This window comes from Hypomesus nipponensis, chromosome 9 (assembly GCF_054491055.1).
Source record: "Hypomesus nipponensis isolate SF chromosome 9, ASM5449105v1, whole genome shotgun sequence".
In the NCBI taxonomy this organism is placed as follows: Eukaryota; Metazoa; Chordata; class Actinopteri; order Osmeriformes; family Osmeridae; genus Hypomesus; species Hypomesus nipponensis.
The window spans coordinates 19309340-19335107 of record NC_140369.1 but is presented as its reverse complement, the minus strand read 5'-3'; the positions used below and the strand labels follow the sequence as shown (position 1 = coordinate 19335107).

The 25768-nt window shown below is 42.2% G+C and overlaps 1 protein-coding gene across 3 annotated transcripts; it reads left to right on the top strand.

The window, feature by feature from the left end:
• The first annotated feature begins 142 nt into the window (after positions 1 to 142).
• On the top strand, positions 143 to 24726 carry ptpra (protein tyrosine phosphatase receptor type A). 3 transcript variants are annotated; one of them, XM_084704731.1, is made up of 23 exons: positions 143 to 517; positions 9940 to 9986; positions 10268 to 10344; positions 10762 to 11202; positions 11508 to 11522; positions 13120 to 13222; positions 14224 to 14297; positions 14851 to 14987; positions 15366 to 15456; positions 16029 to 16105; positions 16204 to 16240; positions 16354 to 16451; positions 16728 to 16847; positions 17133 to 17299; positions 17542 to 17677; positions 18098 to 18247; positions 18425 to 18518; positions 18732 to 18808; positions 19104 to 19238; positions 19844 to 19969; positions 20918 to 21069; positions 21982 to 22117; positions 24070 to 24726. In XM_084704731.1, exons 3-23 carry the CDS (start codon positions 10269 to 10271, stop codon positions 24142 to 24144), a joined length of 2517 nt encoding a protein of 838 aa, XP_084560857.1. In that variant the 5' UTR covers positions 143 to 517; positions 9940 to 9986; position 10268; the 3' UTR covers positions 24145 to 24726. The 3 variants fall into 3 exon arrangements, with proteins under 3 accessions (XP_084560857.1, XP_084560855.1, XP_084560856.1); XM_084704729.1 differs by having other exon boundaries at positions 10263 to 10344; XM_084704730.1 differs by lacking the exon at positions 11508 to 11522 and having other exon boundaries at positions 10263 to 10344.
• The last annotated feature ends 1042 nt before the right edge of the window (positions 24727 to 25768 follow it).

The following is a 25768-nucleotide window of genomic DNA, read 5'->3' as shown; positions in this document are numbered from 1 at the left end:
GATCTAGTGTTTTATCAACGGATTTATTATTCAGCCTTCTGGACCTCTCCAACCATGTTCATTTAAAAAGATCGACATTTATCCACTAGATGTCGCTGCGATGCAATGGAGTGACGGGACATGCCAGGTCTGGGAATTTGCTGCTTCCCATTCCTCCTGCTGCAGACACACAACATGGCGGACTAGAAGAGGCAGACGACACGCCCGGATACAGTGAATAAACGGTGGGATTTACGTCCCCATCTGCCTTAAGGAATACGGAGAGAAGTCACTTTCTTGGGACAACTTTTGGGAAATTTAAGGAATTTTGAAGAAACGTTCTAGACACCTGTTTACATACTGGCTCGCAAGCTCTTACCTTCCCAGTTTGGCTGTGTGTGTACCAGATAATTCCTATCACCCAGGCCCCCCACCCCAAACACGCTCTTGCTTCCTGGGGTGTGGAGACTGGGGCCGGGGTTAAAACGTGGAAAAGGGAAAACATTATATTACTTTTGTAAGCGAAACTGGAGTCCCGGTGAGTAACGCTATATATTTGTTCTGTGTTTAGTTGTCACTTGTTATAATGTTGCGTGTTTTCTCTTGGTATTGTCGCCCAAGCACTTTCTCGTCCCGCATGTCTTTGCAAAGCCGTGGCGTTTATTGTAGAAGATGAAATAATTATGTTGAAGATTACATAAGTGTCACAAAAGAACTTCCCATAATGTCTGTAGCGACCCGAACAAAATAGAAGTAGCTTGGAGGCAGGGAGGCAGGGAGGGATATTTTGGGGAGGGGGGAGGGGGGGGGGGGTGCTGGCGAGAAAGGGGCGAAGGAACTGTGCCACAGCATATCTTTATCAGAGGTCAGCCCCGGTACTGTGTTCTGTGAACGCATGCATCGCAACAATGTAAAGCGAAAAAACTAAAGGGGTCCAGTGCGTTCTAACCCAACTAAAAACTACATATTGATCAACGCTTTGTTGCTACACGTTTCGAAAGGGTGGGGTGGGTGGGGAGTTTGCGTGGGACTCTAGCCCCGGAATTAGGTCGTCTGAAACATCCATGCCCCATCAAATCACAACAGATGTCTTCTCCTTCAAGCACGTTCAGTGCATAATCATTACACCCTTTCACGTATTCTCTCATGCTCTTTGGCTTTCTCCAGGTATTACTTCTGACTGGAAAGGAATAGTCAGTCTAGCCAATTTCAAACTTTTGATCTGAATCTTACCTAATCAGGACCTATGTGGATTTCAACAGGTTTATGTAATTATGGATTGATCTGTTTGTGTTGACTTTAAGAGAAGAAAGAAACATTTGTTCATTTAGTTGTTGGTTGCTATGTTTAAACTTCAGTGAAGTCAGTGGCTTTGATATTTAATTTCATTATCCTAAACTGTTAACAGTTAACTACTGCTTTCTATTCAATAGTAGGCCTAGACACTCGCCTAGACTTTGTGTGTGTGAGAGAGAGAGAGAGAGAGAGAGAGAGAGAGAGAGAGAGAGAGAGAGCTACTTAAACGCTGCAAGAAAAGCTAAGCATCTTACTGAACATTGAATCATTGTTAAACTCTACCGGGAGGTGGTATGATGCAAAGGTAAACCACCTAAATAGAAAACAATAGTCCCCTGTTTTCAGTAGAGTTTCCGAAAGTGGCACTTTCTAATAATAGGCCAAGGTTGTTCTTCAGAGCATCACAGTTTCTGCATCAAAGCTTTTGAGTAAAGTGCACTCTGAAACCCTTTCTCTTTCCCTTGGGGATACATTCAAACTTCAACAAAATGAAGGAACACAAACATACATACGTACACACCTATTTGCTGTGTAGGCCATAAGAATGCTAAAGTATAGCGTATTGACTGTAACATGGGTAACATGCTCTTGTTTAAATCAATTTTAAAAAGGTTTTAGTCAAAGGAATGATTGTCACAAAGACAAATTTCTGCAAATGTCATGAATTAAAGGGCTTGGAAAGAAACCATGCATGTATGGCAACGGCTATCATGTCATATCTAAAGCTAGCGGTGCTGCGTCTGTTTCCGCCTGGAGCTTGACTTGTCATGTCTGGAGCGCTTCAGTGAACTGTTACAATGATCTCCAACTCACTTAGCTATGTCTGTGCTGCTCCCGAATCCCGTTTCCCCCCCACTGAGCTCGGCTTGTCATGTCTGAGCTACCCGAGTGCACAGCTGAGACTGCTTCTATCTGACAATGACTCACCAGATCTAGACTGGCCAAGCTTCTTGGCAGGCCTGCCCTGACCTTGACTTGTCATGCCTGGACTTGTCACTGCTCCTCCCAACAAACTCTGTCAAGACACCTCAAGACATCCATTGCAACAGCTGGAGTTTGGTGTCAACAAGACACATTATGCTGTACGCTTACCATGGCCAGCTTATGTGTATTTGAATAGGTTGGATAGTAAGGTCTGTAGTTTAACTCACATTATTGCAGTAGCAATGAATATGGTAGGCAAAGTGATTTGGGGAAAATAACCTTAATGTCACATAGCCTAATAGAGAACCAAGATGAAGCTAGACCCATTACCTTTAAATTCCAAGTAAATCCTTTTAAACCAGTGACTGGATTTAATGTGTTTTGGGATTGTTTCTGGTGAGCAACCAGCTTTTCATGAAGGGAAAGGGATTTGATATTTTATCTGTGTGGTAGGTTTCCCATCTCCCTTCTGGTATTAGCCTATTTTCCAACCTCAGATGATAGGATGTGCCCATGTTTGGGTCTGTGGGTGCATTAAACTTCAGTTGAAATGTCTTATGGGTACCCCAAATTGCCACGGCTTTTAAACTGTTTGTGTGGTGGAGAATTGGGCATTGCAGGGGTTGGGAGGATGTGTTTCCAAAAAAGAAAGAATGATCCTGGTGTGTTTGTACTGCATTTGCGAATCAACCAATCGGCATCAGATGAGGAACTGCTGGCAGCTACGGGAATAGTTGAAATTAGCCTGTGATGTGATGGATGGGGATAGTTCATCCAATCGGCTGCAAGGATTTTCTGGAAGTGCCTGCTCTTTTCCAAACAGTTTCCCAGATGGATATGTGTAACAAACCATCGAGCAAGTCAGGTTGGCTGCACTTACCTTGTATCTAGCAATGCGTAATCCCCCTACTCCATATTTAAAAAGTGGGAACATGTTTATTATAAAAATGATCTTAATGGGTGAGATGAATGTATTGTTTTTTTTCAGTTGTGTTGTTTCTGTCTTTTCCCATCATGCCTGACTAATAAGCTACAGTCAGTCAACTGAACGGATCAAGGTACTTGATCTAATTATACAAACCTAGATAGAATCTTCTTTTTTCCTTTGACTTCCCACCAAAGATGCAGGCTCGTGTCCAGGCTAGCTTGTGAGCAATTTCAACACAATTCAGCCAAACCTTAGGGTTCAGGGGTGTTTGCCAGTCACTTGACCTTATGGAATTCTCAGGGAGGAACTGCAAAATGATCAGTATCTATGAATTTAGAATGCTCCTTGACCGAATGTCTGATGCTGAAATTAGGCTAGATTGTCTCCGCTCTTAACTGCTATCTTATTTTCAAGCCTGCCACTAGCTGTAGGCCTTTTATTTGCTTCAGACCTAAATTGTCTCATTAGAACTATAAATAGGCTCCAAGTGTTTCATATTGTCATTTGGTGCCTCCTATCATGTACTTGAAAGAGTACCAAGATTGTTCTAGGACAGCCTAAACCTGACTGACACACTTGAACTTCAGCAATGATAGGAGTTGGTTCTTCTTGTGTCTTTTCCATCCATTACTTCAGATATTGGGGATATGTGGCCAGGCTCTATTGTACAATGCCCATAAGAGCAAAGCCAGAGTTTGTTTTTTCCACGGAACATCCTTGTATCAAGCCTCTAGTGGCCTCTCAACCCCACCTTAGATTAGTCTACATACACTGATGTCACATGGTGTAGAGTAGAGCTGTGCAATATGGCCGAAATACCATACAATTATTATCTCAATGGATAATGCCATTTTAATTGCCGTTATGATTTGGTTTGTCCCATTTCAATGTATCTAGCACACATTCCGTTTTGTTTGTCTGTCTATAAAATTGGAAATAATTTTGTATTTTAGAGTGGTATCTTGGTATTAGAAAGAAATTACAAAGATGTACCTTGTTTTGGAAAAAAGGTAGCTTGATTTGCGTAAGTCAGATGTAGTAACAAGCGACAAAAATGAATGATCATTAACAGGTATAATCATTTGATCATTGATTCTGTGTCAATTACATGAACCCAAATTGTTGCCTTTTGCTGATTTAAGATGGCTCAAATCCCAATTTCAGTATGAATACGATTAATTACAAAGCCCCATGTAGCCTACGCCAGCACAACAGTCCCTACAAAGAAGTTTTGATTTCTGATGGGCTAGGTTTCGGTCTCTTGTTGTATACAGGAAGATGATGAAATGATTCCACCATATTCAGATCAGATTCTGATCTGAAGATGATGGAACGAGAGAAGGAGGATGGTAACTGAAGATACAGGCACTTTGGAAATTCCTCTTGTGCAATTGTTGAATAGGACTACAGTGATATGCAGGACGGCATATGTGTACTTTCTAGTTTGCCAGTAAGGGACCCAGCAATCCAAACTGTGTTTAAATGACTAGAGAAGTGAGTGTGGGTTTTTAAGCAAGCCCATGGCGGCCCCGCCGCCACACTCCGGGTCAGAGCGGCTTTTGGGCAAGGCCACTGTTAGTGTTGCCACATCCTCTAACTCCGTATGATGTGGGCTGACCGTAAAGGCCCCTTGCACGCTCTGTGAGAAAACCCCACAACAAAGCAGGGCACAGACTACACAGCTTGCCTGACTCACTCAAGTTCACTCCCAGAGACAGAAAAAATGTCTTGGGCCATAAAAGCCTGGCATGTTTTGACCACCAGGAGCTGTCCACACATGCAGCTGACAGTCAGGGAGACATGCTATGCATATTTAGCCACGGTGCCAATCCTGGATCCCTCCCTCACTTTTCATAAGCTTACATGGTTATGAATGAGGCTTAAGTTAACACAAACCACACTAGGAAGAGTAGTAGCCCCTGAAAAGGAAAGTCCAATGGATTGTGGTCGATGTATGCGGCATTGAGGAGGTATAATCTGTGGTCTGTTTTCGGGGGAAGAGCCCTCGTGGCCCTGGTGAAGGCCTATTACAGCCTGTGATGAAGAGAGTAATTCAAAGTATGGCTGTCACACAAGACCCACCCAAGGGCACAGTCAGAGTATTAATATGCCATGAATGGAGGACAGACAGACCGCCATTATCTCTCAATGGGGCAGTGTGCCCTGGAGTCAGCAAGGCAGACTCCCCCCACGACTCCCCCTCCGATACAGTTGCTGAATCATCCACCCCACCAGACTCCCAGTACTTTCTTGTCTTGCTTTTGTCAAAGCATCAAGGCCATTGAGCTTCTTTTAATCAATGAGGTTCCAGGCACACTAATGTTATTAGTCTAAACCTACCCACCACGGACAAGATGAGTAGGCTGGTGATGGAACACACTATCTCTCTCCCTTTGACTTCCTGTAATATGGTATGGTTCTGCCGGCATTATGTTTGTAATACTAAGGGACTAGATCCATTCAAAGTTCCGTAGCACAGTGTAGCAAATCCATCCTATGAAGGCATTATTTTACAGTTCTTTGTAAAGTGAGCATAGTAATGTGATTCAGTACCATGATGCTACTGGGACTGCTAAAAGATTAACAAAATGGCAGTAAGGAAGTTCTGCATGCTGTATAGTTTAAGTTTGGCATGGAGATGGACTTGGCAGATGGCACCTCCACATGTCCTCCTTGATACTGGCCAGCTTTAAGTGGATACAGTTCAAATGCTATGGGAGCATGAGTCCTGTGTCCACTCTGAAATGTCACACTAATTAGGCCAACACTTGGCCACAGGCAGAGGAACAATGTATTCATTAGTCACGCCGGATTCAACACGCACAACATATGTATGAGTATGAGGGCCTACGCAAAGTCAATGGAACTGGATTAGAGCACTGACACTGAACGGGTCAGCTTCTAGACTGAACGGGTTGCCTGTTTTGTGTGAAAATAGGGTTTTAAATTGGTCTCTGCCAAAGGGATATCCTTGGCACATTTCGAAGGTCCAAATTGGTTGGATTCATTCATTCGTTCTTGTGAGGATTTGCAGCATAGAGTTCTATTTGTTGTTTTTTTTTGCAGAGGAGAGGACCTTCTTGCTGTGCTGCTACAGAGTGTCTTTGTTGTAAGTTATAATATCGCTTAATTGGTGTAGGTTATTTAATTGGGTGTGGTGGGATAGTTTTGGCACTTGAACTGGGCACATCCTGGAAGGAAAGGAGCAGAGAGGCTTGATAACCATCAGTCTATGGTAGGTACATTTCAGATGTCTGGAAAGTTTGGTACATACCAACCCAACAGTCTAAATAAGCATACAGGTGATCAACAGTTTTCTCACTGGATCCATGGTTGGATAGTTGTCTATGATGAATATTTCAGAATAAAGGTTTTTGCCAGATGGGTTGTCCAACTACTCTCTTTGGAGTATTTGTCTCCCAAGATGGCTCCTTTTGATTTGTAATTTGTGTTTTTTTGTACTCAAGCAGATTTCACCTTGCCACCTTGTCCTATTGTATCCTGCTGCCTAGCCCAGTCATAAAACAACCTTACATTTGGACGACATCTTTCTGGAATTGTTTTTGGTAGGGGTTTCTGGAAGTGTATGACATTAAGCATCATACAGAACCAGGACATTTGTCTAAAGATGGGTACAGATACAGTAGCCTGGGTACCAGACAATTGCGAGCTCATGTTTATTTGCTCTTGCAGATAGGTCTGGCCACCCTCCTATTCAAACAGATTTTGCTCTGGCATGAAAAGTGACATCACAACTGTTTATCTAGAATGGGACGGGTTTGATACAATGACAATACAGAAGAGCGCCGATGAAGCATCTTTGTAAGCAACCAAGATTACTTTTTGTTGATCTGATTGGTTGTTTCTATCCAATTGCATCCCAGAGACATTTTGGTCTGTGCCCATTAAGAACACTTCATGGAAATCGAAAATGGAACTGAGAGGTTCCAGATGAATACATATTAGCGAATTGGTCTATGACAATGCCAGGTGAGGCATACAGCATGTATTCTACAGTATGCATGATTTTGATAATTGTCAGAACCCAGGTAAGCAATGTTAAGCCCTGGGGAGCCTCAAATGTGCATTGTTTTCTGGAAACATTCTGAAGAACTGTAACTAACCTAAAGGTCCAAGGGGATAACATGGAGATCGTGTTTGTGTTGTAATTGTCAGAACAGAACCAAATCTGTAGATTAAGATCTAGCAGTAAGACAGGAACTTGCAGCATGTTCTAATTCTTTTGTCCCTTCTAGAAGGAGAATATCTTGATTGGCCACGGCTGTCAACAAAGCTTTTGTAACAGGAAACCATTTTTAAGCAAGAGGGGGAGAACTTCTCTCGTAGCGTCCACTGCTCATGGCAAAGTGCATTTGTCTGGCAACCAGGAAAATCTTTTTTCATGAGAAGATGTGATTTGTAGAACCCAGTGCCTAGATCTAGTGGCCCATCACCATCCCACGGTATTCAAATAAATCACTAGTAAATTACCTGCTTGTCTATTCAATATTTATTACGTGATCCTTCCCATATTGTCAAATTATAGATTTGGGAGTGCATAAGGCCAGCCTACGTACCCCATTTACAAATACACTTTCTTTCACCCATTTATGCTATTTTAATTGTCATTGGAGGGGGGGTGGGAGAAGGGGGCGCATCACTCCAGAGAATGTAGTAACAGGACAGCACTTGTGCTTAGTGTAGTATGCTTGAGCTAGGAACACTTAACATCACACACACAGAGAAAAGGTTAGGGCCTGCTCAGAGGGTAGAAACACGTTCAAGTTGGTCTCAAAAGACAGATGCACCCTGACCTACTGATCGAGCTGCTGACTTCCGTTTGAAAAGCATTCCTGTCAGCGCTCGCACTTTGGGACATCACACTGCTAGACCCCATGCAGAGTGACAGCTAATCTATAATGTGACAATGAGTCATGCAATAAAAAAGGTCGTTCAGAAATGCTCTGAATTACACAAAACTGATTTCACATAATCACAATTGAAACTAAGTTAAAGCTACATTGGGCAACATTTTGTACAATTTGTAGACTGGTACCTTTTGTACCAAACTTTGGGGTCGCTAACTCCCTATTCATTATTGATGTATTGGCTACCGGCTATTATGTTTGAGTTTTGTTTTAATGGGGTTTGGTCCTCTTGTGGTAGGATGAGATTTTAGGCGTTGCATTGAAAGGGGTCAAAGATCAGGGGGTTGCCCCTTTTTTGTACAAGTTTGTAGTTTTTGGGTGGCTACCAGCTGTACTGGGCTAGACGAAAAGGGCAGGAAAGGGCGAGCTCTCTGTTTTATGAGTTTCCTGGAGTCTGAATCAGCAGCAGAGATAGAGACTGGAATCATCCCTGAAAATAACTTTGTCACGATGGAGCATTATGGTTCTGTTACCATGGCAGTTCTGGATTGCAATCATTCTGGTGTCTCATTTCAAGGAGGTGGAACACAATTTGCAAGTAAGGAATGACATTAGGCACCAAATTTGATTGGATACCACAAAGATTGGCTGTGCTATGGTTAGTCGTTTGGGTGTGGCCTTGTGCATAAACTGAAAACTCAGTTTTCAGCAAAACAGATGCAAGACCACCATTTAATTTAGAACCCGTCATTCAGAGGTGACAAACTGCTCGAGTGCTTGCCCCCAAACTTCAGTGACTATAGATAATAAATATTCATGCAAATGATGGGAGGACATTTTGGTAAAAATAGGTATAGGCTGCTTTTTTTGCTTTGTTGACTTGTGACTTTCAAATGTTCAGGACCAGGACAATAGATAATTGGTCTTAGATGTAACCTAATCAGGGATACAAAGTTTGGTGACCCCGTTCAAAAACATTTATATTTATTGTATGTATCTTATTTTATTACCACAAGCACTAAACTGGCACAGTATTTATTTTCAGGACCTAATTTTGCAAATCCCCTCTCATGTAATCTGTGAAATCCAGCAATTCTGTGTCTAACGTTACAGTGCCCTCGCGTCTGGGCTGCAGATTTTATAAAGAGAGCCAGAAGGCTTGGATTATCTCAGGGCCAGGACCACCAGATTAAGCCCGGAATTATCACAGCTCAGTCAGTGAGACAGCATCAAGGGACAGTGTAGGGGACCAAAGGCTGACAGTCAGTCAACCCATCCTGCCATGCTCTCTATCCTCTTGGCCCTCAACTCACTCAACCTCATTTCAATAATGCTGTTAGTTCGAAGCAAGGTCCAATTCTAATCCAGTCAATTCATAAAGTCAAGTAGGACACTATTCCATTACAGCCTTAACAGCACAGGCATGTTCCTGAAAATTGAAGTGTAAATTTGTGTAAACTGAATGAAGAATGCGGAATTACTTGACATTGTAATTTAGATTCATGTTTCTGAAAATGCCTCTTTTCCCAGCAGAGCTACCTCTCCAGTTTTCCTCATAGCCCAAGATGGAATACATACACAAGGCCTTTTTCTGTTTCCTTGCAGTGTCCCAGAATAATGTCTATCATTTATTATTCATATTGTTACAGAGCACCACCTGGATACAAGAGATGTGCATTGCTGTGAGGGGAGTTGCTGGGATTTTGCAGTGCCCGAGAGATTTTGCTCTGTTGTCTTTTTTTGTGTGCAGACTTTTGTATTCTAGAATTTTGCTTTGGCGTGTGTTTTGTTACAACAAAACCTTATTTCAAATAATGAATACTTTGAGACTTTTAGGGGAAAGTTGAGGAATGAATAGATTTTTGACGAGTTTGAATAAAAAGACAATATTAGAAGCAACAAAAAGCATACATCATCACAACTGGATATTTCTTTTTCTTCTAGGACCACACTGTGCGAATGAGTGATTGATGCCAATTTCGCACCTTAAGGTGAGAATAAACCTTGCTCAATAAGCCTTAAAATGATCACATTCTCTTCAAATACCCATCGCCATATTTGTCTAAACAGAGTAATACATTTAGCGAAAATAAATAAATAAAACTGGTCTTACTTAAATTGAATGGGATTACTGTCCAGAATCGAGCAAGTGGGATTAGGATTAGAGATTAAAGAACTGGATTATAATCCACACATAATCTTGATAACTTCATCTATGACTGGGCAATATTTTGGTTGATTCTTATATAAACAGTTTGTTTGTGCAGGGCAGTATGGGTATGTGTCCCCTGCTCCTGCTGCTCAGTCTAGCCCTGGGGACCTCTGCCCAGGAACCTCCCTTCCCTACAGGTAAGACAGAGACACGTATCACAACAATATGGACTATGATGGTCTAGAAAGTAGGAGGCTGACATTTTATGTACAGCAGTTTCTTGCTAAAGTTGAGCAAAGTACACCTGTAAAAGATCTGAGAAAAGATCTTCTATGAGTTAGTACTGAATGAGTTAGTTTAACTTTTTCTATGAGGAGAGCATCAACTAAAATTCTTGTGATGTTGTGGAACTGTAACTTGACTTCCTGAAAGCATAATATGTAGGGCATGTTGTGTGATGTGTCAGTTATGGTTGCTGCTTGATGGTGGGGTTTCATGGAAATGCAACCCTAATTTTAGGAATATAAAGAGAGCCAGAAGGACACCTTGCATGAATGCTATAAGAGCATGGAATAAAAATGTTTTGTGTTTCTCCTTTACCCTCTTTTTTTAAGGTCCAATCCATACTGCCAAACCCCCAAATATTACTGCGGCCTCCCTCCTCAATTTTACGGTGGTAACGCCCCCTGTTGCACCAACCACGACAATTGTCACAGCATCAACAGTTGCAACCACAACAACCACCACAACAATCGCCACCACAACAAACAATGAGGCTGTATTAACAGGGGGTCCTGCTGCCACCCCCGTGCCTGCTCCCCATCTTCCCCCTGCCCCAACCAAAGACCCTCTGGCCCCCCCGACCACAGTGCAGTCCCCAGCCTCAACAACCGTTGTCCAGGATGGGGGAGGGGGAGCATACAACGCAACCACACCTTCTGGTCCAGAAGGCATGCCGCCGTACACAGACATGGGTACAGATTTTCCCCTGGAGATGGAGACCTCCACTGAGACTACCGTGGAGCACACATCGGCCAACAGCGACAACATTCCAGGTGTGTGTGTGTGTGGTTGGTTGGTCACTCTGCTGGGTCGTTTAAATCAATGAAAAAGAAGAAGAATATGAATGTCCATTGTCCGCATCGCTACAACACGTGGTGCCGTTCTTCCGAGCTTTACTCGCAGGAAGCAGAGAGATTTGAATATGTAAACACGGTGCGCGTTGCTTGCTTTTTGTGCCTGTGTACCACTGAGTAATAGGATAAGCAAGCTGGGATACGCAATGCATGGGTTGTGTCTGACATGTTGCCATTTCTGTCGAGACTTGGTGAGAACGCTTTTCTTGTCTTTTCGTTCACAGGTGGCAACGAGACAGGTGAGACAGCCCTCAGTTGTGTGTAAACTAGTACAGAAATGACTGTCAGATGGAGATAGGACGGACTGGATACAAAACACCTAAAGGTAGACTCAGGGAAATGTTATCATTCTGTACCCTGGAGGGACTCCTTTGATAACAACAACATCATAGACTTAAGCTTAAAACTGTCTATTAATTACCCGATATATCCTCAATAGACTAGAATAGCTCTCATCGTAAACACAAGCGTCCCTGAAACCGCAAGTCTCTCAATTTTCAACCAACATATCATGCACCTTCTGAAGCACACCACCGTGCATGTCTTTCCTTATATCGCCGCCGGGGATATGCAACAGATGTCGTCAGCAATCAGAGCAGCTGCTATATGTCAGTTATATAAGACTGTCCCCAATGTGTTAGTTAGTGAGGACTGCGTCGTCTTCCTCCTCCCCTCTATGGCTCCTCTGTTGCTAGGCATTAGCCGGCGACCAGTCTTCTGCCATGTCAGCCTCTCTGTCCACCATTGTGGGGGATGCGATAGAATGTATGCACTGTTCCACATAGAACATTGGATAGAGAGTGATTTACTCTATGAAGGGGTGTTCCGATGCAGCTGAAGATTTTCTAAATGAATTGCTTGCATGCCAATTGGGGGTGGTAGATGTCATGAAACTATACTGGTCGACTGCAATTGAGTGGAGTATGTTGAGTAATTCAGTTTTCATTTGTATTTGTTTATGTACTTTGTATTTGTATTTTTTTTAATTAGCATTTCACTCCAGGGTTTATTGCTGCTTGGCTAGCTGCATCTTAATCTATCTTTAATTCAACACGACATGTCACTACAGGCATGTGTTGAACGTAAAATTATACCCCTTTATATCAGAAGAAAAACTTGACTGACGTTTGTTTTGTCCTTGGACCCTATTTAAAAGCTGTTAGAATTCATCTTTTCTCTTCCTCCCTCGTAAATCCCTGATCTAATGTCAATAGATCCGGAACAACTGTGTAGAAGAGACACTTGACTCATTTAATCACGTCAGTTCAGATACCGCCTCTAGGAACAGAAGGATGGATTTATTTCTAGAATATTCAAACAGGGCTCACTTTACAGTGCATATCAAATGTATTGTGAGTAGGGTGAGGTCGAAACCAATATGCTTTTTAAGCACGTAGACTTGATATCCATTGTAATTATGCATGTCAGGGAAAATAACTCATGACTCTTCAGCATGTCTTGCATCAGATGCTGAAAAAATGTGTTTTTGTAAAATGTTCTATATTGTCCTAAAATGTTTTGGAATTGACCCACAAGTTAAATAGTGATGTATCTTTTGTTGTGATTACACAGGACAGAGTGTTCACCCTAGTGATGCAGTTCTTTATATCTGTGAACACATAACATATTAACAGAGACACCATGACATAAGACTTCTCATGACAATGGAAAAAAACCCTCAAGTTGTCACCACTGTCACAGATTTACTTAAGAGACCAGGTACACGTGCTTTTACTGTTCTTAAAAAAAGCATTTGTCTCTTTCACTCCCTTTTCTTCTGTCTCTCTCTCTCCCTATCTATCCCTCTATCTCTCATACCCACACTCTTTTTCTCAGAACAAGAGCCCCCCTCTGATGAAATGCCCATCATCGCTGTGATGGTGGCCCTCTCCTCCCTGCTTGTCATAGTCTTCATCATCATCATCCTTTACATGCTGAGGTCAGACTTATCACACATGCACACACACACACACACACACAAAACCCTTCTGCCACACCATACAAGAGCTAGCTGGCAAACTCGATTCATGTGGGTCTGTTAGTCAGAACAACAGAATGAGACCCATCCCATTGACATCTGTGATTTGATCTAGCTGAATCCATATTGTAGGATTTTTTGCAACAGACTCAGGACATGCAATTCTGTTCATATGATGCAGACTGTCTGATTCAAGTGTTCATTTAAGTCTTGGTTTTGGTTAAATAAGTAGTCAAAAAGATATAAAATGTGATTGTTGTCTACGTAAAAAAAAAAATGTTCACTCTATAAAAAATATTCTAACGCAATGTAGCCAGTGTGTAATATCACACAGGTGAAATAGCAGTGGTTTTGGTTGTCCCTATTTTGCGAATGAATTGTTCTTTGCAAATTAATTGCTAATTGGAGTGATACCACTCTTAATCTGGGATTTGGTCTTCCTTGCTAAACTGTCAGGTGTCGCCTAGCAGGGGGTTGTTCAGTCTCTAGTGCTGCTCAGCAGCTCACACATGTGCTTCCCGTGTTGAGAAGTTTACAACACGGCATCTTCTGCCAGTGTGCACTTGTGCAGCCTGGTCCTAAAGATGCCCTGCATGTTTTAGATGTGTCCCTGCTCCCACACACCTGATTTTTGAAGCTCAACAGAAGCCTGACAACAACCCATTCATTTGAATCATGTGTGTTGGAAGAGGGCAACGTAAAAAAAAAAAATGCTGGCCATGGGGTCCTTGAAGACCAGGGTTGCGTGAGGCTGCACTAAAGCACATCCCAATAAAGTATGTTAACATGTGGTCACATATCTCAACACACACACGCAGTCAATCGATTGGTTCCTTCAAGCTGGAGACCTGTGGGGAAGGCCCAGGATGCTGCAGTTGCCATGGCAATGATTGTGATTCTGGAGTGAAATTCCTGAAATATGTATTCATCCTAGTGTGTGTATGCTATGGGGTGATTGACAGGTTCAAAAAATACAAGCAAGCGGGCAGCCATTCCAATTCCTTCAGGCTGACCAATGGCAGATCAGATGAAACAGGTAAAATCATGTCTATAGCTGTATTACGTATGCCGTTAGACTTCCATGTATGCTTGCCACGCACAAGTATATCATCTAATGTTGTATTCAGTCCACATCGGATGTGTACATTTGTGTACACACCTGGTTACATTTAAGTGGCCCAGGGTACAATTAGATGGACCTCACAATCTTGAACCAATAACCTTGTCATCCACAAACTCCCGGGCCAAGGGTGTTAGTGTATAGTTCATTGGAATTACCTAAGATCCTTCTGCGTCTAGCGCTTTGTGGCTCTGTGGGAGTGTAATCCTACAGTGACATCAGGTGTTCATGGTGTGGTATGACAGGAAATGTTGAGAGTTTTGGAATGTGTTTTTTACCATCCCTAATACTTAAAAAAAAAATTTTTACTGGGTTTTGGTAGGTGAATTTAATATTGCTGCTTAGATTTTTTTGCTTCACCACAGTATAGGTCTCACTTTTTTTCTCTCCTTTTTTCTACTTGGTATCTCCACCTCTCTTCCCTCCTGTTTCTATCCTCTCCTCCCTCGCTTCCTGCTTGCTGGCTCAGAGCTACAGAGTGTGCCGCTATTGGCCCGCTCTCCCAGTACAAACAGGAAGTATCCGCCCCTTCCTGTCGACAAGCTGGAGGAGGAGATGAATCGTCGCATGGCCGACGACAACAAGCTCTTCAGGGAGGAGTTCAATGTACGCCCAAGTACACCTAGTCCCCCTGTTTTAGTTTTTCTCACCCTCTCTTCCACACAGACATACATTTATCAGATTTTTCTGTCTTTCTCATTCTCACACTCCCTCTCTTTCATCAGTCTTATCAAACATGCGCTCACTTACACACGCAGATGCTAACACTGTCGTTCGTAAACACATATACTCACAACCAAGTGATCTATGCATTTGCACCGATATTACATCACTGCATTTCCCACCTTGTATATCACCAGTACTTAAGAAATGCATGACGGAACACGCACGTCGTATCAAACGCCGTCCATACCGCTGAGCTGGTGCAACCATGCTTGTCCCTTCGTCTCCCCCTAACACGTCTCCCTCCATCTGTCTGTCCAGGCGCTACCGGTGTGTCCCATCCAGGCTTCGTGCGACGCGGCCTCCAAGGAGGAGAACAAGGAGAAGAACCGCTACGTCAACATCCTGCCGTGTGAGTGACGAGGGGAAGAGAGGGGGGAGGAGAGAGAGGTGGGGAGAACGAGGAGAGAAAGAGGGAGGGGAAGAAAGAAAGATGGAGGCAGGGAGAAAGGGGTGGCGGTGAAGAAAGGGGTGGGGAGAAGGAGGAGAGAAAGAGGGAGGGAGAGATGGAGGCAGGGGGTAAAGCGGGAGGGGGGAGAGAGCGGAAGGGAGAGGTAAAGGAAAAGGGGGAGCAGTATCATGCCGTTATCACATTATCATACAATGTATCATATACACTGTATCACAAGCATAAAGGTTGTGTAATTGTTCAAGTGGAGACTGCCACTGTATTTTAGGTTCAGTTCAAATTGCATTTTGTACTGGAACTCTTCAAATGGTCCACTCCCATGCCAGTAAAATTGCATTACGGTAGTGTTCTTTTTTCTATGATGTAAATGATAGCTTTGTATCATCTTTCAAGGAGTAAGGATAGTTTGAATACTTAATGATGGTTTTGTTTCGAGACTCTGCATATGTCCGCCTTTCCTTTTGTTTCCGTTGTTTCTCTATTTCTTACTGTCTCTGTCTCTCTCTCTCTTCCAGATGACCACTCCAGAGTGCATCTCCTGTCTCTGGAAGGAGTCCCAGACTCCGACTTCATCAATGCTTCTTTTATCAATGTGAGTGTGTTATGAGAACACGGTCCAGATTACAGCATTTCAATCCAAAGTGGTGGATAATAGACTCATGCACATTTCCTCCTTTTTTTTGTCTCCAGGGTTACCAGGAGAAAAATAAATTCATTGCTGCGCAAGGTAAGTACTGTACAGTTAGATCAGAGCGTTCACTTGTCTTTTTTCTAGTTATCCAGTCATTTGAATTCTTGCTGGTTGACAGCTTTACTTCAAGTTTTTTCTCTCTCCCTCAGGACCAAAGGAGGAGACGGTAAACGACTTCTGGAGAATGATTTGGGAGCAGAACACGGCAACCATCGTCATGGTGACCAATCTGAAGGAGAGAAAAGAGGTAGAGAACAAAGAAAGGCCAAGGTGGAAGGCGTCGATGTGGCGCTAGATTTGACTGTGTGTGGGTGAAAGGTGCCACTCAAAGGTTCTGAAGCAAAGAAAAAGTAAACAAAGTGGTTAAGGAAAAATTACATGGAATCTCATAGTAGCTACTTTGGGGTCTTTATCCAACTATCCTTTCAAAACGAAATTCTATTCCATAACTCCCCTCTCTCTTCCTCTCCCCTCCCCACTCTCCCCCTCTATCTGTTCCTCCCTCCCCCCCTCCGTCCCCCAGTGTAAGTGTGCCCAGTACTGGCCGGACCAGGGCTGCTGGACCTACGGTAACATCCGTGTGTCAGTAGAGGACATGATGGTGCTGGTGGACTACACCATCCGCAAGTTCTGCATCCAGCAGGTGACCCACTGTTCCTCCCTCCTTATCTCACTCTCTCTCACTCTTTCTCTATTTGACCCACGCCCTCGTTTCCTCCCTCTCTGTCACTCTTTCCTTCCCTTTCTGCCTCTCTGTCCCTCTCTCTCTGCTTCTCTGACCCACTCCCTCGTTTCCCTCTCACGCTCTCCCTTTCGTTCTCCCCATCCTCCTCTCTCTCCTTGCCTCTTTCAAGTTTCCTAACAAGGTTAACTTTGGAGTTGATTCTGTATGTATAATCCATAGTCATTCCTGTCTCCCTCCCTCAAGGTGGGCGACGTGTCGGGTAAGAAGCCCCAGCGTCTGGTGACCCAGTTCCACTTCACCAGCTGGCCGGACTTTGGTGTGCCTTTCACACCCATAGGCATGCTCAAATTCCTCAAGAAGGTCAAGACCTGCAACCCGCAGTACGCTGGGCCCATAGTGGTGCATTGCAGGTGAGTGTGAACGTGTGTGTGTGTGTGTGTGTGTGTGTGAGGGAGAGAGACAGAGATGGATACCTACACATACACACCTGCAGGAAGTTATATTGGGTTAGGGTTTCAGGTTCAATGTGTAGGGTGTGCTACCTACAGGAAATTATATGGGGTTAGGTTTACGTGTTACCTGTGGGGACTAAACACAGGGTTTTGATACAGCGGTGTGTGTCTTTTCTCGCTCTTCTTATTCCCCGTGTCAGCGCGGGCGTGGGGAGGACGGGCACGTTTATAGTGATAGACGCCATGCTGGACATGATGAACACCGAGAGGAAAGTGGACGTGTTCGGCTTTGTCACCCGCATCCGGGCTCAGCGTTGCCAGATGGTGCAGACCGACGTGAGTATGACTGATAACGACCCGAACAAGTTCAATAACTATAGGCTGTACATGCATTTATAAACGTGTACAGCCTACGTGTTAGTTTTCATACTCAAAGTTGCTCCTTCACGTCCTCTGGTCCTCCCTTTCCTTCCCATCTTGCCTCCTCCCATCGCTTTTTCTCCCTCTTACCCTCTGTCTTATCCCTCCCTCTGTCCCTCATTCATTCCCTCTCCCTGGAATCCCTCTCTCCCTTCATCCTTCGCTCCCTCCCTCCCATCACTCCCTTCCTTCCATCTCGCCTCCACCCTCCCTCCCATCGCTCTCTCTCCTTCTTCCCCTCTTCCTTATCTCTCTCTCTCCATGTCTCTTTGGAATCTCCATCCCTCCCATCTCCCTCCCTCCCTCCCTCCCTCCCATCTCCCTCCCTGTCAACAGATGCAGTACGTGTTCATCTTCCAGGCCATGTTGGAGCACTACCTGTATGGGGATACAGAGCTGGAGGTCACTTCCCTGGAGTCCCATCTGGCTAAGCTCTACGCCCCCTCACCAGGGGCCGGCTGTGGGGGGATGGAGGCAGAGTTTAAGGTGTGTGTGTATGTGGGTTTGTATGGGCGCTCGCATGTTTTCTATTTTGTTCTTCTTTTTTTTCTTTTCAAAGAAGAAATGATGAATCTATTAAAATATTTGAAAAAGTTGGCTGTATTGTTGCATGTTTTTGTACTCTACTGATGAATCTCTCTTCCATTGTTTGACCCTGTGCAGAAACTGACCTCTATCAAGATTCAGAATGACAAGATGAGGACGGGAAACCTGCCTGCTAACATGAAGAAGAACAGAGTTCTCCAGATTATCCCATGTGAGTGGGACAGTTACATGTGTGAATGTCATGGTTCTGTTTTGCAATGTATATTTCACATTTTCTATGCCATTGCAAATGTTTTATTTCCAAATGTATTATTATTCATGCTCTGTGTTCATGTACTATGGATTTTTTTTGTAGTACTATTTTCCTCACAGGAAAGGTTTTGTCTATTGTGTTCTCTAAATGCATCTTCACTCTTGACTGTAGATGAGTTCAACAGAGTTATTATCCCGGTCAAGAGGGGTGAGGAGAACACAGATTACGTCAACGCTTCCTTTATCGATGTGAGTGTGAAATACCTTTCATTTAATTGACTTTTTTTGCACTGCCATATTCTTTCATGTCTACTTTTCTTCCCTGTTCTGTCTTACTTTCAATCTTCCCCTCTTTTTGGTTATCTTTTTTTCTATATACATACATTTTCTTTATTTAGCATATGCTTTTATCCAATGTGACATACTTTTAAAAATTCTCTTCTCTACATACACAAAGTGTCAAAGAAAGGTGTCCGAGTGCACAATAAAAAAAAAACATTGACTGGACTGTTTTGTTTGTGTGTGTGTTTGTTTTGGACCCCAGGGCTACCGTCAGAAGGACTCGTACATGGCGTGCCAGGGTCCGCTGCAGCACACCATTGAAGACTTCTGGAGGATGATCTGGGAGTGGAGGAGCTGCTCCATAGTCATGCTGACCGAGCTGGAGGAGAGAGGCCAGGTACGGAGGGTGGAGAGGCCCGACAACGACAGAGGGAGAGGAGGATAGGAAGGGGGAAGGTAGTTGGGGAGGGAGCAGGAGATGTATATTTATACTAGCAGTAACAGTTAGTAACAAAGGTCCTAATTAAGTGGACTTTCCAGGACCGGGACTAAGTTGCAATGTTTGACCAGCACATATTAAATACAATTTAAATGTAAATCACTATAAAACATTTCAGTACAGCTGTCATAAAATTGGGACAATATGATTCCCATAAAATATAATTACCTTATATATAAGATATACATATACAAACACCATATTTAAACTAGTGTTGGACAACCATTATAAATTAAAGGACAATTCTATTCAGGATTAATCTGCAGCAGCACACCACACATTTGTTATACCATGTATGGGGAGGTGAGAGAGGGACAAGAGACAATAGGATGGACTGGAGGGAAAACACAGAGAGAGGGATCAATATCTGATGGTTGTAAAAGAGGGATAAGAAAGCGCTATAGCTAGACAGGGAGGGTAGTACGTCATCTCAGACCCAAGCATCTTACCATGTCTCTTTCTCTCTCCTCGCTCCCTCCTTCTGCCTCTCCCTCTCTCCGTAGGAGAAGTGCGCCCAGTACTGGCCCAGTGACGGTGTGGTGGTGTATGGCGACATCTCCATCGAGCTGAAGAGAGAGGAGGAGAGTGAGAGCTACACCGTCAGAGACCTGCTGGTCACCAACAACAGAGTAAGGATGGCCATCTTGGAGCCACTGCTACAAGCAGACATAGTTTACGAACATAGTTAGTTGTCTGAACTATACTGTAGAAAATTACATAGGGAATTAAATGAATATACTTGTCTTCACTTATTCATTGTTTCCTTATTATATTAACCATATTTGTTTAACAGGTCTACATGCATATGTGGTGACTGTACACAAGTTAGTTATGCATAGTTGCTAAATATGGCTCCAATCAGATAGGATGTGATTACTTTTAAAATACTTTGACAAAATGTTAAGAATGGTCACAACATAAACCTGTTATTTGTGTCAACTGAATCTGTTCCATTAAAATAAAATGACTTAACCAATTTCTTTCATTAAGTCCCAGCCTTAAATTCTAGTTCTAAAACTGGTTGTTCCCACCCTTGATTGTGATTGGCTATATCGCGTTCCATGCCGTTGTAAAATCCAGCATAACCTCACAGGTTGTCCACATAACATTCTTTAACATTCCATATTACTGCGCATCGAATATTTCAAATTGAAAAAGACGGCAAAGATGTCCATCTGGCTGTTGCGTGGCAACAATTTATGTAGGAACTATACTTTGTAGTAGCGGAAGAATGACGGTTTATTATTAAACTATTTTGTTTTGTAATTGTTGCCGCTTCGCTTCGTGCCTAACAACTCCCCTTACCTGTTCTAAAATCAGCGTAAACCACGGCCTTTTGGGGCTTATTGCTTAATAATAGTGCCTTAAGATTGTATTTTTAAACCTTTCTGCTTGTAGTACCATAGTTGTGCTGTAATTAAAGTTACCACGGTGATTTATAAGTGTGTTCTCATTCTCCTATCATTCCTCCCCACCCCTGAATCCCCACTTATCTCTCACTCTCACTCTCCTTCTCTGTCCATCTCACCTACCATCTCTACCTTCACCCCTCTCCCCATCTCTGTGTCCGACTGCAGGAGAATAAAGCCAGAGCGGTACGGCTGTTCCATTTCCATGGCTGGCCTGAGGTGGGCATCCCCACCGATGGCAAAGGCATGATCAACATTATTGCTGCCGTGCAGAAACAGCAACAACAGTCAGGCAATCACCCCATCACAGTGCACTGCAGGTAAACAGAATTCTATAATAATGGATTTTTCCTTGCTAATTAGATCAATCAAGCTCTGTTACAGTAAGCTAATTTATGTAAACTAATTTATGAAATTGAACGTTTCAGCAGATTATGGGATGTTATAGTTAGGCATGAATTCAAAAGCAACAATAATGGGGATTTCATGTGGGCATTATCCTTTAAAGCTGCTAGGTAACATTATATGTACATTTAAATGAGAAACAGCGCTGCCAACTACTATGCTTTCCTTCAGTTTAAGTTTGATTGACAGTGATTTTAGGAAGTAAGCCCAAGAGGAAGGAATATATAACCAGAAGAACTTCACAGAATGATAAAATGTCTCACTGCATTACAATCAACCTTGACGTCTTTGGTTGACAGTGAGAAAAGGTTAACTTTGATATAATTAGAAGTTTTGGAACAAGAATTAATCAAAAGGTTTGTTGCCTGTTACTGGCTCCATTAAACCCATCTGTGGAGCTAGATCGTGTGTGACATTTCAATCACAATCTGACAATTTGTAGCTTTCTGTAGTAATACTAAATTGATGCCTGTGATCCTACGATTATGAAGCAACATTTATGTAATTCGGTCTGACATCTTGGCCAATATGCTCAAGGCAAGTATTGGTCTGCATATGTGTAGTTGTACCTATAACATGTTTGATTTCTGAGCACTAATCTGTGTGTGTGTGTGTGTGTGTGTGTGTGTGTGTGTGTGTGTGTGTGTGTGTGTGTGTGTGTGTGTGTGTGTGTGTGTGTGTGTGTGTGTGTGTGTGTGTGTGTGTGTGTGTGTGTGTGTGTGTGTGTGTGTGTGTGTGCGTGTATGTCTGTCTGTCTGTCTGTGTGTGTGTGTGTGTGTGTATGTGTGTGTTTATGTCTGTGTGTGTCTGTGTATGTTTCTTCTCAGTGCCGGGGCAGGGCGGACGGGGACCTTCTGTGCCCTCAGCACGGTCCTAGAGCGGGTGAAGGCAGAGGGCATCCTGGATGTGTTCCAGACAGTGAAGAGCCTGAGGCTGCAGAGGCCGCACATGGTGCAGACACTGGTGAGAGACTGCTCACCAGCTTCACCTACAATATACACAACAAGGCGTATTTTTTTCAATCCTCCATCTCAAGTGTTTTCATTAGGATTATGAATGTTGAATCTTTAAAAGGTTGGTTGTTCAATTGACACATTTTCAGGACGGCAGTTTCAACTTTTCATTTTTATTTTAAAACATTTTTATTTTAAAACAAGTATAACATTTAGCATTTCAGACGAGGGACAAAAGCCCCCAAAACATATATTTTTTAATGGATCTATAAATGTCCATAGAAACAGAAGTCTGGGAGGCAGGGTAAAGCAGAGACAGCTGATGGTCGCAGGGTGGGCATGTTACAAATACATGGTGTCGTCACAGACGCTCTGCAGGCGGTTGTTTGTATCGGTGCATTCCTACAGTTATCTTAAATCAAACAAATGCACATAAAATGGATACATAAATATAAACATTTAATCTTAACAGAGGCTGGCTTTGCTTGAGTTGTTTTTTTTCGGATTATGTTGTTTTTAAGGCTTTTTTTGTGTTTAGGCTTAGGGGTGTAATATGTTTTGCCATTGCATTAATTAAATAATGTGCTTTTTATTTTTTTCTTGCTTTTTTTTTTAAAAGCATCTGTTACAAAACTACAACTACAAAATATCAGGGCTCTCAGGTCTCACCATTCACCGTAAGATGCATGCATTTCAACCAGTTCACACGCTCTCAACACTTTGTATGACAAGTAGGCTGGTAATCTCACGGCAAAATTGTTATAAAACTTGAGAGCCCTGAAAATATTTATTTACATTTTTGACATTTCAGCATACCAACAAAGCACAATATAACTTTATACGTATTTGGCCATCTTTGAGCCCCAACCTTTTAATAGCTTATATTAGGCCTATAACTGACTGCTGAAAGAATGTACCAAACTATGTAGTTAATTAAAGAGTGCATTGAAAAGAGTGCAAAAAGGCGGATGAACCCACTACAAAGGATCATCTTGCACATTAGCTTACTTAGCCTACTTCTTCAGGAGTTTGTTGACGGTTACTAAACATTTACATTGGCTAGGTGGCTGGTTGTAAATAAAGACCTATGGGTGCGGTGCTAAACCCCGGCTGAACGTGTAGTAAAGTCAGCAAGACGAAACAATGGCAGTCCAAATATCTGTTGAATATCGAACTTCAAACTAACTTTACCACGGTAACTTTTTAGTATTTTTTGGGCACTTTTAAATGCTTCCTCACTGTCGACAAGTTTGTTGCATTTATAAAGCGTGCATGCCTCACTGCACCATATTTGCTATTTTATTGTCATTAAAAACGTAATTTTCGGTACAATGTATTCGGTTTTTTCACTTGTTCGGTTTGACACCGAAAGTGCTTTTTAAATTATATATTCCGGGAATATTTAGCGTAATTATAGCCTATATCTTTTTGGTCATTCTTTTAAGGGGACCAGGAGGTCGTTTTGGGGGGGGTGGGCCTTCCCTCCAAAACAATGGAATGGGAAACATAAACCATCTCCGGTCACTGACTATAAATCTTTTACTTCCCACTTAGTGGACCACAATGTGTGCTATGTATATTTACATGTATGTAATTATTAACGTAACTAAATGTTATCAATATAATGGAAAAAATAAATACAATTGTATTGGATGCTAAAGGGTAGGATATACACATTTTAAATTGAACAATGATTAATTAAAATATCCACAAATGACATCATTGGATAGAGAAGGACTCACCTAATCCACGAGAAATAAGCTATTGCCAACTTCCAATAAACCTCAACTTGAAGTACCTACCTTTTAGGCACTGTGGTTTCTAATGACTAGCGTCAGTAGTTTAAGTGTACATTTTTGACACAGTTGGTTTCAGTAACCGGTAGTTTAAAAAGTCACTTTTACGCACTGCAGTTTAAGTAGCAGGTTCTCATTTTCATCTTCCTCTTTTGAACCCCTTTAGGAGCAGTATGAATTTTGCTACAAAGTGGTCCAGGAGTATATCGATGCCTTTTCTGACTACGCCAACTTCAAGTAGGGACCAACAGGAGAACGGACACCCATATGCCGTCACAGACATGCACCCAACAGAGAGAAGCAAACAAACTTTTCACGGCCTAGATGAGTGGACGGACTGCACTGAGGAAAAGGGAAACGGAAGTGTTATTTGCAACAACGGCAGTGCAGTCATCAAATATGAATATCAGAGATGCCTTCTTAAATATTTTGTAATATTGATCTTGTTAATACAGCCCTCTTTGTTGCCCCCAACCTCAAAATGTATATATACTTACCCTTTCTTCTTTTTTTCTTTTTTAAGCAGCTACGTTCAACTGCATTTTTAGGATGACATTTATAGTGTATTTTATTGGTATATATATAAATATAAATATATATGAACATCAACCTGACGCTATAATGGCCTATGTTGAAAATCGAGAGTCGGGAAAACGGTGTTGGGGCTTTCTTTGTGGTGTTGCTATTTGTATTTTTTTTATTATTATTATTTTGCAGTTGTAACATACACATGAAAGGCTGTTGGGTTCACCAGAGTCAAGCTGTAGCAGGTCAAAGCTAGTTTGTGAGCCTCAAAGTAAAGCATTTACAGAGCCTATTACAACTCTTGTTCTCTTCCATCTTATCACAGACATACACTTACACGCACCACATGCTTATCTTGGAGCCTAAATGCCGGGGCAGCCACAACAGCTCAGTGAATTGCCTCAAATCCACTTTAGAGTCACAAGAAGTCAAGGTTCAACAAAGGTGGATAATTCTAAAGTGTTGTCTGGATCTTGTTGTTCCTTTCACACTGCACTCCTGACCTGATGACAAGTGCACAACCATACCGCCCGATCACCAACTCCTCTCAGGGCACAAACGTGTGTAAAAAAAAAAGTAAAAAAAAGAGAAGGGAAATGTGAAATGTTCTATTCTTTTAAGACATGCTGATTTCTGCAGATAACTTTCTGTATGTTGCTTAGTGAAATAATGTCTGCTAAATGCCATAAGCTACGTTGTTACTATTGCTATTTCCGCCTTTGTGCCAAAGCCCATCCATTATGATCCTGTTGCAGTTTAACCTGAATCAGAATAAAACCAAATTCTGATTCTGATTAAACTGCAACAGGATTCTCTCAGCTAAGTCGTGAGTGAGTCTTAGATTATGGATGGATTTGCTTTGTGTTTAAGGACACTATAATTTCTGGTTATTTGCATAACCAGGCAACGAAATACTTTCAATTTTAGAGAGTGGTTATCTGTAAGTAAATTTCACATCAAAGAGAAATATCAGTAAAGCATTTGGGAAAATAATATAAATACTAAAGAATTGGTCAAATGCATTCTAATATCTTTCACAAAATTATCTTGAAACGTTGGTTTTGCTAAAACATTATGGTCATGTACTGCAAAAGAGAATCATTCATGGATTCTTGTACAGTAATCATTAGCACTCTAGATACATTGGTTTCAACATTTTCTTATCAGTTACTCCATTGTTGTTAAGGACCAATTATGATGTATTTTAAATATTTTTCATATTTTAAATGAAAATTATTATACATGTTCACTCATTCCTTTTTTGGACTAGTATTTCATTTGATTGTATTTCCTTTTTGATTCTGTTGGTTGAAGTATAGTATCAAATAACCCATCTGCAG